The sequence below is a fragment of the Emys orbicularis genome, chromosome 5 (genome assembly GCF_028017835.1).
Source record: "Emys orbicularis isolate rEmyOrb1 chromosome 5, rEmyOrb1.hap1, whole genome shotgun sequence".
In the NCBI taxonomy this organism is placed as follows: Eukaryota; Metazoa; Chordata; order Testudines; family Emydidae; genus Emys; species Emys orbicularis.
The window spans coordinates 77,994,434-78,011,397 of record NC_088687.1 but is presented as its reverse complement, the minus strand read 5'-3'; the positions used below and the strand labels follow the sequence as shown (position 1 = coordinate 78,011,397).

At 39.0% G+C, this 16,964-nt stretch overlaps 1 protein-coding gene across 1 annotated transcript in view; it reads left to right on the top strand.

Annotated features, from left to right (window-relative positions):
- VEGFC (vascular endothelial growth factor C) overlaps positions 1–16,964 on the top strand; it is a 144,109-nt gene that overhangs the window by 106,178 nt on the left and 20,967 nt on the right. The window contains exon 4 of the mRNA XM_065404876.1: positions 12,416–12,567. Within this exon, the coding sequence (XP_065260948.1) occupies positions 12,416–12,567 (152 nt within the window). The remainder of the gene's footprint in view (positions 1–12,415; positions 12,568–16,964) is intronic.

The following is a 16,964-nucleotide window of genomic DNA, read 5'->3' as shown; positions in this document are numbered from 1 at the left end:
TGGGAGGGGAGATGGTCCACAAGACAATTTTTTTTATTCAGATGTGGTCCACAACATGAAAATGTGTGAGAACCCCTGGACTAGGTAACTTAATACAGCAGACCTTTTCCTTCTCTAATTTCTGTCATTCAGTAACATCTTAAGTTTGTTGGTGGTGGCTTGTCCAGTGAAGAAACTGACTTTTTATTAATTTACGCATTTTATAAAGTATTTATTTCCATAGCATCTCGGTGATGCAACAGCAATTCAATTGCTGTACTCCCTAGACTGAGATAGCAGAATCTGGTGGAAAAGCAACCAGTCCCCAGTTCTACGCTGCCTACATCTCAGCCACAATGTCCACAAAGGCACTTCTTCAAGGAAGGTTGAGACCATGCCTTACTGACATCTTTCCCCATTTTGTACCTTTGCTGGTAAGACCCACATTTCTTGGTTTCTCTCTGATCATTGAAGTGGAAGTGAGCATAAAGTTCTAAATCGTTTAGTTTCATGACTACAGTAATAATCTCTCAAGGGAAAACATTTCTCAAAATAGTTTGAAATATGTTTTAGAGGAACTATTCTCACAGGAAACATGCTACCAGCTTGAAATTGCTTGCAATATTTGAGACTTACATTATGTTCATATGCACAGTTTGGAGATGTATGCATCAGAAGAATGCTTGAGTCATTTATGAACTATGGGCCTCTTTTTCCCATGTATTTTTTTCTGTTTAGTCTGACAAAAATAATAAGTAATGTTAATATTGGCTGTTGTATCAATACAGAGTCAATAAGTTTTGACATTCTGATAATGTTAGTTTACAGTGTAAGCTGTTTTAAATCGCAGAAGGTGGCATAATGAAAGCTAATATATTAACAGAAGTTAAATGCATCATTTGACTTGATTTTTTTCACTGTTATCAGTTTATATATTACACACAAAATTCAATGTAATTTTATCAAAAGAGAGGGATGTGACCTAAAGGCAATTTAGGTAATCATAAAAGGAAGAACTATATTTCAGCAGCTATCAGATTACAATTTATTTTCCTCATTTGTAGTATAGAAAGGTGTTTTTTTTTCTTTTTTTTGAACCAAACAAACTTTTGTCCTCTTGCTGGAAAGCTTTCTAGCCAAATTCTACTCTCAGTTACACTGGAATACTTGGCCTGTACTTTAGCCTATAGTGTCAATTTAGGAAGTGTACAGATCACAAGTCATGGAAACCAAGAGTGAATTACTTGGCAGGAAAGCTGCCAAAATAAACCACAGTCCATCAGAAAAACATAGTACCGTTAATACAAATTGGGATGTGGGGAGGCGAATTACATAAATACAGTGCTTCATACAAGAGGGAAAGGATAAGTTTACACAAAGCATTGCCTTAAGGTGAGGTCCTCAATTGTGATTGTATCAGAAATTACTGGTCATAATGTTAATTTGTACGTACCAGAAAAAATGGCATTATCTCAAGGTAGTCTGTATATAAAGAATTGACCAGACAGTGACTCAGAAATACAATATTTAAATAAAGATGGATGTGTGAAAAAATATATTAATCGTTGCCTCTATTTGGATTTTGATAGCTTTTCTGGAGATGCAGTTTGGGATTCTTTTTATTAATGTACTTTACCCTGCCCTACCTCGGCTGCACCTTCTTAAGAGGTGCAGGTACAGAATCAACTCCCTTGTTTTCAAGGATTTCAAAAACTATACAAATAGAGGTAAAACCTGTGTTCCTTGAAAAGCATTTGAAAAGCATTTCTGTTACAATCACATAGATGGTTATACAGACTCTCTGATCATAGTCTTACCCTTGTTCTCATCCAAAAGTTCTTTAATGTAATTTCAGACCTGCAAGAATTAAGTATTATTAAAAATAGTGTGTCATTTGGTGACTCTGGACATGTGTGTGTTGTAGCTTGATGTTGTACTTTTCATAGCTCTCCACACACTTTACAAAAGAGACCAGTGTCGTCATCCCAGTTTAACAGATGGGGAAACTGAGGCACAGAGCGGTGACGTGACTTGTCTAAGGTCACCAGGGGTATGTCTACACTGTAGCTGGGAGTGATCCTCCCAGCTTGGGTAGATAGACTCACACTAGCAGGGCTTGATCTATTGTTAGCAGGGCTCAAGCGATCATGCTAAAAATAGCAGTGTGGACATTGCAGTTTAGGCTGGAGCTTGGGCTCTGAAGCCCACCTGATTCCCAAGATTAGAGAGCTCAAGCTACAACATCACACTGCTAATTTTAGCATGCTAGCGTGTGTATAGGATGGGAGGCCTGTGTCTGCTGCAGTGTAGACATACCCTAGCAGGCAAATAGCAGAGCTGGGAATAGAAATTAGGTCTCCCGAATCCCAGTTCAGTGCTCTATCCACTAAGCCATACTAACTTGAATGATTGATAAGATGATGGTTTAAAAAGAGAAAAGTGTTTCAATTTATTTATATCAGATAGCTACAGGATCATGGACAGGATTTGAGAATTCTGGAGGGTAAAACTTTAGAGTATATAGTAAAGTTTTTACTTTCATGTGTAAATTTATACTTTGGATAAGTTTCTTCAGAGTCTTTTTGTACAGGATCATTCAGCCACACCTTGGTTTTGAACTTGTTTGAGCTTTTAAATTAAATTGAACCATCCTTTTTAGGAAATGTTGGGCAATATTCTTATGTTTGTATCTTTTAAAGTTATAGGCCAAATTATGGCTTCTCCAGTGCAAATGTGCAGGAAAGGAGAAGATGCAAGAATCCTCTTTCCAACTGTAAAACACACAGAGGAATCTGCCATAATTTGACTGCTTGCACTCTAGGAGTGCAAGGGTTAGGTGAAGGCAAGCCAGTGCTGCCAGCGCTGGCTGTGAGGATTGCATTTGGGTTATGGCACAGAATACACGTTACTGATTATGCTTGAGGTAAATATACTTGCTATTTAAATTAGAGCTATCTCCAAATTCTTTGAAAGAAATCTCTGATTTGTTTATCTAGCTGTTATGCTTTGGAAGTAAAGTGTAGTTTGACATATTCAACTATTCTGTTTACCTTCTTTACATATGTAAATAAGATAACAGAAGTTAAAGATGGAAGAGACTATCAAATCTATCCACTGCCATTGCAGGATATAGCAGATGTATCAAATATTAAACTTATTCTTCACTTGATCTCAATCAAAAAGACCAGTGTCTAGAGAACACCTACCATTCACAGGAGGTGATTTCAATCAGTTGAATATACGCTGCTATGATAATATATTCTTTAATTGTAGGCTATAAAATAAGCATATGAGAATATAATATAATGAAAGACAAACATTGAAAATTAAGCCAGATATTTTTTATCCAACTGTTCATAAAGTACCAGCCTATCAAAAATACCAGAATAAATAATAATATGTTGAACCATCTATTAACTTTGAAGTGCTTTTATACATATGCTTTGATCCCAGATATTAAATATTACAAAAATAGAGAAATATGGAAAATGGATAATATTATGAAATAGAGGATCCATTCTGTGATATCCGCTTTTGTTTTATTAGCAATGATGTGGGTAGTATTTCAAAAGTGAGAGAACTCGCATTCCAAGGCTTCCTGAAGCATGTCATAGGGCAAACCTCTCAAAACTGAAATGGTTCCTTTATGAATTTACATAAAATGTCTAACAGCGCCTCATAGCAACCCTGGGTGGCTTTTTATGAGCTTTGACATGAGTGCTGTTCAGTCCTTTCTGCTGCATGTAGTTCCAGTGATGTAAGACAGCTAAGAAGGAAGACCCAGCAGTTTAATTGAGAGAAAAGTTAGGTAGCAGCTTAGTCCAGCGTTCCAGTTACCTATTTCTTGACTCAGATATACTTAATAAACAGAAACAAAGGAAGCCAGATAAAAAAAATAAAAACCCCAACAAATAAACAAAGCAGAAACAAACCCAATTCGTACTTTCCTCTTTGTCTTCTCCTCCAGATTTTCATACAGGATATATCAACTTACTGTATATGTGAACATTCCTCTACAAAGAAAGAGGAGTCTCCCTCCTGTTTGAGGGCATAAGTTCTAGGCTTGAATAGATTGGGACTGGTAAATATTTCCCCATGAAGCTTTGTACAATCAAGAACTATTGGTATATTGGGGGGGAGGGGTGCGCAAGCATGTGCAATGTGCATGTGTTGGTGTGTGAAAGAAGGGGTTCACATTCAGGTATGTCCCACGCTGACAAGGAGATGGTAAGGAGAGCCTGTGGACCCAGTTGACCCCACCACATACACCTACAGTAAATGTGAGGCACGGCAAGGGGAGCTAAAAGGAGGAGAACTTAATGCTGTTTAGGGCCAACCAGGAAGGAGAACAGCGGCAGCTTCTCTTGATGGGAGAGGAGCCTGATTGCAGCCCAGAGCATGAGCTAGCTTGCCAGCAGGCTAAGCCCCTGCCAGAAGGGACAGCCAGGCCCAGGGGGAACAGCTGAACATATAGAGTTTTGAGACAAGCCCTGAATAGAAGGAAGGGGTCCCACCAGAAAAGCTTGTTGGATTCAGCCTGATTTGAGTTGTGGTTTTTTTGGTTCTTGGTTTCCTTTGGATCTTAACATGCTGTAAAGGGTAGGACTGAAGTGTTCTTTGGCCACTACCTCGGACCTCCCACAGACAGCAACGTACTGACAGAGACCTGTACCTAGGGGCGGCAACCCTGGCACAGCCAGATATAGATCTTTGTTCTTTATCTGGTAGAGTCCTGGATTAGATGAATCAATGATCTGCTCTGGTGTGACAGTCCCTATGTTTCACTTTTTTGTTTGTTTATATGTTTTAAAATATTTGGCTAGGTTTTTGTTGATTTTTGTACTCTTCCACCAGTTCATCTGGCAATAATGATTGTAAAAACGAGAGACAATGAGGGTTTACTATAAACTACATTTGTACAGATCTTAGTTGTAAATTCCTTTAAATATAGCTATAAATATTCAGCATTTGTCTGGCACTTTTGAAAGCTTTCCATAATGATAATGAAATAATTTATCAATGGCTAATTCAGCTGATTTCCTAGAAATCTTAATATTGTCAGCCAGATAACATTTTGTACACAGCTTTGTTTTCCATTTAAAAATTAAGAGTCCTGGTGCTGAAACATGAGGATTTTATTTTTAAAAGGTGAAAAATTAAGTGTTATGACACACTATACGTGTTATCTTACACTCATATTTGATTTGTAGTGGTGTGCAGTAGGTATCTGGATTGAAAAAAACAATTTTGATAAGGGGTTATCAGCCAGTCTGTTTGCTTCCACCCAAAAATAATTAACATATTATAAATTACAACGACGAATGTGTATGGTTACTCATGAAAAGCTAGTTTATAGAAATCTTCTTAGAAATATTTAGACAATAAAGTTCAACAAAGTGCACGTTATAATAATGTGTCTGTAAACAAAGCCTTCTTTTCAAAGTAAAACCTCATGCACTTAGCATACCAAGAAAGTCAGCTATCTGATAATGAATGCTTCAAAGTACTATATCTAGCTGCTATTATTAACCATTTTATCTAAATGCTTTCAGAAGTAAAATATAAAAATAACACTTACTGTCTGAAGTATGCAAGATAGGAAAATGCAACCAGAAGAACAAATATGATTTTGGTGGTGAAACACATTTATTAGTATTTATTAGTAGTTTTACAAAACAGCAAGTTACATTTTATTCTAATTAAACCAAATTTGTTTATTGTACATGATCTCTAGCTGGGAGCAGAAAAAAATGCTTGTCTCTATCAGCATCTGGACTGGAAAATGAGCAAACTTCTACTTAAATATACACTGAAAAGAGATAATAAATTTGAAAATAATGGTCAATCATGGAGACTTTCATTAGGAACTTCAAAGAAAAAATATATCCTTCTAGTTTACAGATGGAACTAAACTCTGAACTCGCTTATACTATGCAACTCCCCCAACTGCAAAGGAATTGAGGCAAAATTTGGACTATATTTTCAATGTTATAAGCAGGGTTTGGATTTTACTCGAATCGGAGACCTTGCTATTTTTTTCATTCTCCAGGATTCTCATAAGGCATCAGGGATGAGGAAATTATTTCATTTATGATAAAGTTGTACATGAATTTCATTAAGATACAGTATATGTGGTGCTGGTAGCAATGCCTGTTATAACTTTGCCAAGATTAGGACAAGGCGCTTGTGGGTGGGGACTGGGACTGAAGGCTGGTTACGGGGAGGGAAACTGGGACTGACTGGGCCTAGGGTGACCTGACAGCAAATGTGAAAAATCGGGACAGGGGTTGGGGGTAATAGGAGCCTATATAAGAAAAAGACCCAAAAATCAGGACGGGTCCTTATAAAATCGGGTCATCTGGTCACCCTAACTGGGCCTGAGAGCTGTGGAGGAATACAATAGAGACTGTGAGTCTGTAGGAGTGGGGAGACTGGGACTGGCTGGTCAGGGAGGGGAGACATTTGATGAGGAATCATAGTGAGGGGAACAAAACCTGGGACTGGCTGGGCAAAGAGACTGGTTGCAGGGGATGTGACAGAAGAGTTTGCCTACTAGATTATATTCCCATCCAGAGCCTGGAATGGAACCCTAAGGGAAGGTTTCCTTTCTCTCTTCCCTGCAGAATCCAACTGTATTTAATTTGGTCTTGATGTGGGGGTGGAGGGTGGATTTGGCCTTATGTGAATAAAATAAAAGTAACCTTTAGCTAAACAAGACAGTTCAGACAGTCAATCAGCTGCCTGACCTCTGGGCAGTCCCAGAGGTAATTTCATGTCCATGAAATAGCCAGCAGTGGTGCCAGAAAAGAAGCCAGCCAACGAGCTAGCCATAAATATGTGCTGCATTTTTGCTTGGAAAATCCATACTAGAGATTGATAGCTGGCTATTACACTGCCAAACATGCCCCAGAGTGGCCACAGATGTTGGGTTCATTGCTGGATCAGATGGAGTGCAAGGACTAACAGGAAATGAATTAAAGATGCAAACAAAAGAGAGGAGACATTACTAAGAGTCCAACCTTGTTTAATTTCATTGATTCATAGAGAGAACAATGTGAGACCAAATCCTGCTTCTACTTCAGCTCCATTGACTTCATTGGTACTGCTCTTGCATAGCTGAGAGCAGAATTTGGACTTTGATCTATTTTAAATTTTCAAAAATTAATACACAAAATAATTCCTTGAGTAAACACAATTTCCAGTAAAGGTTGAACCTCTCTAATCCGGCACTCCCTAGTCCGGCCACATCCGTGGTCCAGCACAGGCACCAACTCTGTGGGTGCTCCAGGGCTAGAGCACCCACAGGGAAAAATTAGTGGGCGGGGAGCATCCACCGGCGCTAAACTCCCTTCTATGTCCCCCTCCCCCCGTGCCTCTCGTGCGCTGGCAACCCCAAGCTTAATATCTCCTCCTCCTCCCTCTGAGCACTTCCAGAGTGCCGCAAACAGCTGATTCACGTTGTTCAAGCTCTGGGAGGAAGGGTGAGGACCTGGGGCTGGTGGCTGGGATCCCGGGTATCAGAGGGGCCCCAGGGTGGGGGGCCACGCTGGCCGCAAAGCCTGGGGGTGCTGCAGCACACACACACACCCGCACCTCTACTTCCTGCGCCTATGGAGACCCACTGGCACTCTGCATTGACCTCCCGTGGTTCAGCAAATTCTCTGGTTCGGCACCAGTCAGGTCCCAAGGGTGCCGGACTAGAGAGGTTCAACTAGAAAAAGAAATAAGTATAAATATGAACTCTTCCTGTATGATTCAGAGCTCTTAGTAGCCTATTCTGACAAAGAAAGACAAAATATCTTCAGTAAGGCAGATGACAGTATCACTTCCAGGAGAACTGGTGTTTTGTGTTTGGTTTTTTTACAGCCTGTGGCATTTAACAAAAACGAGGAATAGAAATTTAATAACTAATATAATATAGTCTGTGACATAGATTAGTGTACTGTGTTATTTTGACTTTGCCTATGCATAGCATCTGCTTGTGAGTAATATGAAATACTCCACTAAATTCTGTATAGTTAATAGCAGTATACGTTCGAGAGAGTTCACAGAAGTCAAAGGAGTTAGTCTAGTTTTATGCTGGTGTAACTGAGGCCTTGTTTACATGATAAAATGGAACTATTAATGACAACAGTTAACAACATTTGCTGCTGAACTGGTGCTAAATATGGTTTAAATGTAGACAAGGACAAACTGTATTCATCTCCATTTCAGCTAAATGTTGTTAAACCCTACTATTAGATGTTTGCTGAGATATGTTTTTTTCCAGAGTGTTTACACTTTTCCAGCAGCATAAATAGGGCAGAAGTAGCTCCTGGGGAATAATTGAGGCAGAGAGGGCTTCTTCAGGTGGCCTAGTGCTGCAAGAATAGTCCTATACTGCTCTCCCTCGCAATCCTGAGTGTAGTCTGGTTACCCAGGGTTTTCAGAACCTTTGCTTCTGAAAGCCTGTTTTTAAATTAACAATTATGTGGTGTTTGTTTTATTAATGTAGGGTGGCTGAATGCACATAATATGGTTGCAATTAGCTTGATTACATTCTGGGGTATACACACCCCTTAAAACCAGAGCAACAGTCTAATTTACATCATGGGTAGAAGTGGCAGCCAGATGGCCTAAAAATACAGGAGGTACAAAAACGTGTTGAACCCACCTTTGTCTCTCATCCCTGTTCCTGCATGAATCACAGCTTGGCTGCAGCCAAGAATTGGTCTCAGATATTCGATATCAGATATTAAATAGTGTTCAGATAATAGATTTTGCCAGTTCTACCTATAGTACTATTTCATTTAGGGCTTGGGGGGTGGTGTGCATGTTCATAAATGAGAATAGGGAAAACAGAAAAATGTCTGTGTGATTGTAATATAAAATGAAGTAAACCCCCTTTGTCTTATTCCAAAAGTTCACATGTGTACAGGAGAGTCAATATGATAAGCCTGTTTTCACATCTGTAAATCCTTTTATGTCGTCCTTATTTTCAACCTGGCCTCTGTTTTTGTGTGCACAACTTGGTATACACAAGTGATAAAATTTGCATAAAACCCACTGGGTTTCGTGTGTGAATTATATCACAGACACATAGAGGAGCTAGTACGTGTGTGTGTGTGTGTGTGTGTGTGCGCGTGCATGCGCGCGCATAGGTTTTCTCGTGTGGCTCTGTGCACAAATAAAAGCCACTTTTGAAAATTTATTCCTTTGTGTCTATTAAACTAAAGCAAGCAAACTGTAATGAAAACCAAACATGAACAATCTTCCAACTCATTTGCACATGTAGTGTATTGTAGCAAAAACAAATACCATGGTCTGCGGTTGGTGAATGTCTTTTAGACAAATAAATAGGCACTTAGAACGATAGCCATATAAAAATGAGATTAGTTAAAAAAACCTACATGTCTGCTTTATTTGTGTACTTACAATTACTTTTTACATGCTTTTTTTGGATGTGACATACTGGTAAGAATGTGTGTAGTCATGAATTTGACAGTACTGCTATAATAGGCAGGATAAGGAAGGGGCCAGCAGTGGATCGTAAGGCAAGGGGGATTATAAATCTAATAAAAAGTTGATAAGAAGCCTCCTTTTAGGGGTCTGTGTTGAACTCTTAGTGAAGACCCAGGAGGTCTCTCTGGTGATAACTATGCTTGAGAGAGGCAGACATCAGTTTAGAATTCATTTTAATAGCACAAATCTTTAAACTAAAAGTGGACTTGTCCTTTGACTTGACCTATTCTGCTAATCCCTGTGCGAACCAAATCTTAGAGTTATTTTTTCCAACTGAAGCAAGAGTCTAAATGTTAATAGTTTGGCTAGTTTGCACTGAATTAGATGACATCATTCTTCCCATGGCAGCTCCCTAGATAGATGTCCATTTCATCAGGTTGGACGATCAGTGAATCTGATTTCTGATTATTTATTTTTAATCCACAACAGTAGACAAATCTATTTACAATCTTTAGAAACTCTGTTGCAAATGATCACTTAAAAATATTCATGGTAATTTAATACTCCTAAAAGTTGCTGGAGTCACAGGACTGCAGAATAAAAGTCCTCTGTTTGTTAACAGAAAAGGTGCAGCACAGGCAGTGGTAATTCAGACTTCTCTAATAGAAAAAAAGAATCCTTTTGCCCATTCAGTCCTTGGTTTCTGATGAGACTGCCAACAAAAGGACACATTACTGCCAAATATCTTTAAAGGGACACTGTCATCAAAATTTGGACAAAATTCACATTGTAAAAACTAACTTCTATAAAACCTGAGATCACTATTACTAGTTATACAATTTTTTAAATCATTAACCAACATCACCTTGAAGTGTTTGAAACATAAACACTGCAGCACTAACAACCTGAAAGTGAAATTGAATATACATAAAGGCTAACTGACATTACTGCATTTCACTAGCCAATCTAAGAGAAATGCGGGAAGTAAATAAAGAACAGAAATAAGAAGTAAATTGAATTTTTAAAATTCTTAACTTTAAGGGTTGCATTGTTACTATAATTAATGACTGTGTTTGTTTATAACAGATGTTTGAAGTTGAAAATGTCTAATAAATGGTAGAAATCTGACCTTTGCTTTTCTTATTAATTTAATAAAACAGTGCATTTCTAGACTTACCGTAGACTGCTACTTTATAACATTAGTGAAGATAAAGCATAGGTTGTTTTATTTACCGCAACTTTACTCCCATTTTACATTGGTGCTACTCCAAAGTACGTAACAATCCAATGGCGTTACACCAGCATAAAATATAAAAGCCGTGGAATCAAGCCCACTTAATTTAGGAGCAGAACCAGACCATGGGCCTTTTTTGTGCTTGGAACTATTTGATACATTTTCCCTATTCTGCATATGTCTTAAGTGTTTTGAAACTTTAAAATAAAACCTGTAAATGTTAAGTGGTAACTACATTTCACATTGCTTGTATGGGCTGGTCCACACTAACCCCCCACTTCGAACTAAGATAGTTCAACTTCAGCTACGTGAATAACGTAGCTGAAGTTGCGTATCTTAGTTCGAACTTACTGCGGGTCCACACGCGGCAGGCAGGCTCCCCCATCGACTCCACGTACTCCTCTCGCGGAGCAGGAGTACCGGCGTCGACGGCGAGCACTTCTGGGATCGATTTATCGCGTCTAGACAAGACACGATAAATCGATCCCAGAAGATCGATTGCTTACCGCCGGACCCGGAGGTAAGTATACACGTACCCTGAGTTAGGAGTATAAAACAGTTTAACATAAAAGATCATAGGGTTAGCAAGTGTATTCCATCTCAGCGCTAATTCATTGTTACGTTGCACAATCCCATCAGTGGAAACTATTGGAGTTTAAAAACTAAGGACCAAATTTTAATAGATATTTAGGTTCCTTAAGGTGCAGATAGGCCCCAACTGGGATTTGCAAAAGCACCTAACTTCCATCAAAATCAATGGGAATTAGGCACCTAGATGGGATTTAAAATCCCAATAAGTGCCTAATCTGCACTTCAGATGCCTAAACACCTTTACATATTTGGCCTGAATATACTTGTGATAACTTGTCAGGAGATTTCCATGAACTGAGTCTCACAGCAAGAATCTTTATTGTTAAAATGACTTCTCCTGATTTTATTCTGCATCCAGAGGAAAAGTCTTGGATTAAGTAATTAAAATGATTTTCCCTTCTTTCCTGTTGTTCATCCCAACCTCACTCATTCCACCTTGTATCATTTTTAAGAGTCTTGCTCAGTATTGTTGCTTGTTTTACAGAAAAACAGAAATGTTTTGTGCCCAAGTGGGACATCAGATATTATTGTCCAACATTACTATCATCACAATAACAAATATTAAGAACACCGATGGGACTTTAAAGGTTACCATAAAACTGATGCAAAGTGAACAACACTACCAAAAAAAATCATGCTGCAGAACACAATAAAGATGTTCCCTTCACACAGAAGTGTTTTGACCGAAATCCAGTATTACTGTTTTACACATCTTTGTAATTGCATAGCCAATATTCCACCTTGTAAAAGTGCCACTTTTTAAACTATTCTTAATACATGACCTTTTGATGAGGATAGTACCTTGCAAATATTAATTTTTGGTTTTAAAAATATCAGCAAGTCTTTTTCCCTGGAACAATGTGTTCTTTATGCACTTTCTGCTTTTTAACTTTCTCCTTACCTCCCAAATACTCTAGTGTGCAAATGGTAGAGACATGTGAAAGACTTTGTAATGCAGGAAAATATGCTATTTTAATGGAAGGTATAAATACCTAATTCTTATACTCATCAGGTGCATAATGGTAATTTACTAAGTCATTAATACTGAATAGTGATGTACAACAAGAATCAAGATTTTATCTCATTTACATTTCATTTTGTGTACACAGTTTTTCTTTTCAAGTATACTCTGATTTATAAGTGGTTCTTTTCTCTTTTCCCTTTCTGTAGTTATTTGAGATTACTGTGCCGCTGTCTCATGGCCCTAAACCTGTAACAGTCAGTTTTGCTAATCATACATCCTGCCGATGCATGTCTAAGCTGGATGTTTACAGACAAGTTCATTCAATCATTAGACGCTCCTTGCCAGCGACGCAACCACAGTAAGTATATGAGTTGCATATTTCCTTATGCCTTATCATAAAGCCTGTGTACAATAGCTTACTATTTGTTGTGGTAATTCAGGCAATAGAACTCGGTTAATTGTCAATATTAATATGCATTTCCCTCAAGAACAGCTTTAGGAAATATACTAATAAGGAAAATATATTGTTTTCATTGTTTTACATGGGAGGAACCCTATTAGTGGTGTTAGCACAGTATATTTAAGCAGTGATGTAATCTAGGGGGCTGAACCCCACTGTCATTCAAATCAAAGGGAGTTTTGCCATTGACTTCCATGTAGGGTGACCAGATGTCCAGATTTTATAGGGACAGTCCTGATTTTTGGGTCTTTTTCTTATATAGGCTCCTATTACCCCCCACCCCCATTCCGATTTTTCACATTTGCTGTCTGGTCGCCCTACTTCCATGGGAGGAGGATTGCAATCCAGTGTTGTAGTGCAGCTATTGATTTTTAAATAAAACTAGTATATAAAATGACTACATATGATCAAATCATAAAGTACTGTACCACACAGTTTGGGTTATGACTAGTCCCTAATCAGCCAAATCATGGACTTGCTTATTCATTTTAATAATCATTATAATTTTCTTTATAAAGCATCAAGCTGCAAAAGCAGTCAGGTTGCTGAACAATAGTCAAAACTATTTTTCGTTCATTACAGAACAATCTACCGCATCAAAATTACAGACATGGTGGGTAAACAAAACCAAAACAATAAATTTCACTCACTTTTTTCTCAGGCAAACTCCCACTGATTCCAGTGAGAGTTTGTCTAAGTGTAGACTGAGCATGGACCTCAGAATTTAGCAGAATACAGTTGTTGTACCTGAAAACAGTGGTACCATGCTGATCAACTCCAGAAATGATTTGAACCATAAAAGGAATATAAAATAGCCTATTTAAGAAGAATTAAATATAGAAAGAACATGAAAACTAAGACACCCATTTAACATAGCTCTGTAAGTACCAGTCAACATTTCTATTACAACCTCTGGGTGTCTACATTCCTTTGCCGTGATGCCTACAAAAGAATGGTGCCCCCAAGTTGCAATCACACCTTTTACTGTAGTTTTTTCCAATTGTTTAGTGGTTAGGCTGCTGGCATGCTGAGACCACAGCCTATCATGCTGACCAATATTATCTCATTGTTTATTTGTATCCCCCCAACTGGCTGTATCCATCTGTCATCTCTTGCTTATACTTAGATCATAAGCTCTTTGGGGCAGGGACTGTCTTTTTGTTTTGTGTTGGACCAGGACTCCATTGAGCTCTGTACAATGACTGAGGCTCCTGGGTGCTATGACAATACAGATTATTAATTATAAGATTCGTGGATTATAAGGCCAGGAGGGACCACTGAGACCATCTAGTCTGACCTCCTGCATAACACAGGCCCTAGGACTTCCTGTTTGGATGTTTTTCTAAAAGATTACGCTCTAGAGTCTAGTTCAATCTTGATTTAAAAATTGCAGTGATGGAGAATCCGCCACAGTGCTGGGTAAATTGTCCCAATGACTGATTACCCTCACAGTTAAAATTGTTGCATGTTATTTCCAATCTAAATTTGTCTAGCTTCAACTTCCAACCATTGGATCCTGTTGTACCTTTCTCTGCTAGATTGAAGAGCCATCTATTATCAAATTTCTGTTCTTTATGTAGGTACTTACAGACTATGAGCAAATTATCCCTTAACCTACTCTTGATAAACTAGTCAGATTTCGCTCTTTCTCACTAGGGGTATATCTACACTGCAGTTGAAGAAAGTGATTGCATCTCAGGTAGACATACATGCGCTAGCTTTAATCTAGCTAGCATAGCTAAAAATAGCAGTGAAGCCACGCCAGTGCAGACTAGGAATGCAAGCACTTACCTAGGGTTCCAAGCGGGCTTGTACAGCCCATGCTGAAGCCCACACCGCATGGTTCCACTGCTGTTTTTAGCTGTGTTGGCTAAACTAAAGCTAGCATGGGTAGGTGCACCCAAGTTGCAATCACACCTTTTACTGTAGTTTTTTCCAATTGTTTAATCATTCTCGTGGCTCTTTTCTAAATCTTCTCCAGTTTGTCAACCTCCTTCTTGAATTCTAGACACAGTACCCCAGCAGCAATCACACTAGTGCCAAATAAAGAGGTGTATAAGCTCTATTCTCACTTGATATTCCCCTGTTTATACATTGAGGGTCACATTGAGCCCAAAACCTTTTTTAGTATTGCTTCTCAGGATAGTCCCCTGTCCAATAAGTATGGCCTAAATTCTTTCAATCTAGATGTATGATTTTACATTTGACCATATTGAAACACACATTGTTTGCTTGGACCCAGCTTATCAAGTGATCCAGATGGCTCCGTATACATCACTTGTCCTCTTCATTATTTATCACTTCCCCAATCTTTGTATCATCTGCAAACTTATTAGTAATGATTTTGTTTTCTTCCAGGTAATTGATAAAAGTCTGAAATAGTGCAGGGCTAAGACCCAAGCCAGCAGGACCTCCCTAACGACACCCACCTAAGGATGATTCCTCATTCACAATTGCATTTTGATACCTTTCAGTTAGCCAGTTTTAATGTGTGTTTATGTTGATTTTATATCATTCTAGTTTTTTTATTCAAAGTGTTACAAGGTACCAAGTCAAATGCCTTTCAAAAGTTTAAGCGTATTACATCATCACTATTGTCTTTATCAATCAAACTTGTCATCTCATAAAAATACCAAGTTAGCTTCATCAGATCTGTTTTTCATTGTCATTAATTATATTACATTGCTTTAATTCTTTATTAATCAAGTCCCATATCAGCCATTCCATTATTTTGCCAAGGACAAGCTTGTAATTACCTGGGTCATCCTGTTTAGCCTTTTTAAATATTCATGCAACAGTTGCTTTCTTCCAGTCTTCTGGAACTTCCCCAAGACTTATAGATAATCAACATTAATGGCCCAGAGAGCTCCTCAGCCAGCTCTTTTTAATACTCTGATTCAAGTTATCCAAACCTGCTGATTTAAAATGGTCTAACTTTAGCAGCTGTGTATAACATCCTTCTGAATTACTATTGGAATGGAAGGTGTTTCATCATCACCACATGAATACTTCATCTGGCTTTCCCAAATACAGAAGAGAAATATGTATTGAACCCTTCTGCATTTTTATTAACAATTCTAGCATTTCCATCTAGTAATGGACTGTATCATTGTTAGGATTACTTTTGTTCCTAATATTTTTTTTAAAACTCCTTCTTATTGTCCTTAACTCTGATGGTCATTGATTTCACCTTGGATCTTTTTGCTTCTCTGATCAATTTTCTACAATTGCATTCTCTTAATTTATATTCATCACTAAGGCTAAGATTTTGTCAGGGATAGTTTTAGTAAAAATCGCAGACAGCTCACGGGCAAAACAGAAAATGTCACGGAAGCCGTGACCTGTCCCTAACTTTTACTAAAAATATCCCTGGCAAAATGGGGATCTGTGAATCCCCACACTATTTCAAGGGGGGCAGCTGCAGCAAGACTAGGAGCTTCCTGTAGCAGCTGGGAGCTTGGGGCTTCCCTCGCTGCCTCCCTCTGGGAGCTCAGGGCCTCCCACGGGGGCCAGGAGCTGCTGCAGCGGCAGGGAGCTCAGAGCTTCCCTCGCCGCCTCCCTCTGGGAGCTCAGGGTTCGCCCCCACAGCATCACCCCTGATGGCAGGGAGCTGGGGGGGGTTCCCCTGACGCCTCCCACTAGGAGCTGGGGGGGTCCTCCACTGCCCCTAGCGGCAGAGAGATTGGGGGATTCCCCCGACCGCGGCGGCAGGGAGCTGCGGGAGCCACCAGAGGCAGCGGGGGTACCCCACAGCTTCCTGCCCCAGAAGGCGGCGGGGGACCCTGCCACTCCTGACCACCGCGGCTGAAGTCACTGAGGCTGCTGAAAGTCACAGATTCGGTGACTTCTGTGACCTCCGTGACTAAATTGCAGCCTTATTCATCGCTATCAACTTCCTCTTCCTTCCACTTGTTATATATTATTTTTATAGCTACTTGCCTCTAAACCAGGTCAGATTTTTTTTAACCAGTGTAGCCTTCTTGTTTAGTTGTGGCTTTTTTTGGTATCTAGTAAAATATTCTTAGAATTTAAACAGGAAAAAAAGTGAATGATTATTGGAAATTGTCTTTCTCCTAGTTGGTTTGGCTCCTAATTGTCATAATTCTTTTCAGCTTTTTTGGAATTCGCCCTTTAAAACCGTGTGTGTGTGTGTGTGAGAGAGAGAGAGAGAGAGATTACTAGTTTGGACTTGATTACATTTGTTATGTGCAAACAGAACAAAAGTCATGATCACTTGCACCTAAGCAATCACTAACTTTTACTTCTGTGATCAATCTCTGTATCTCTCCAGCTGA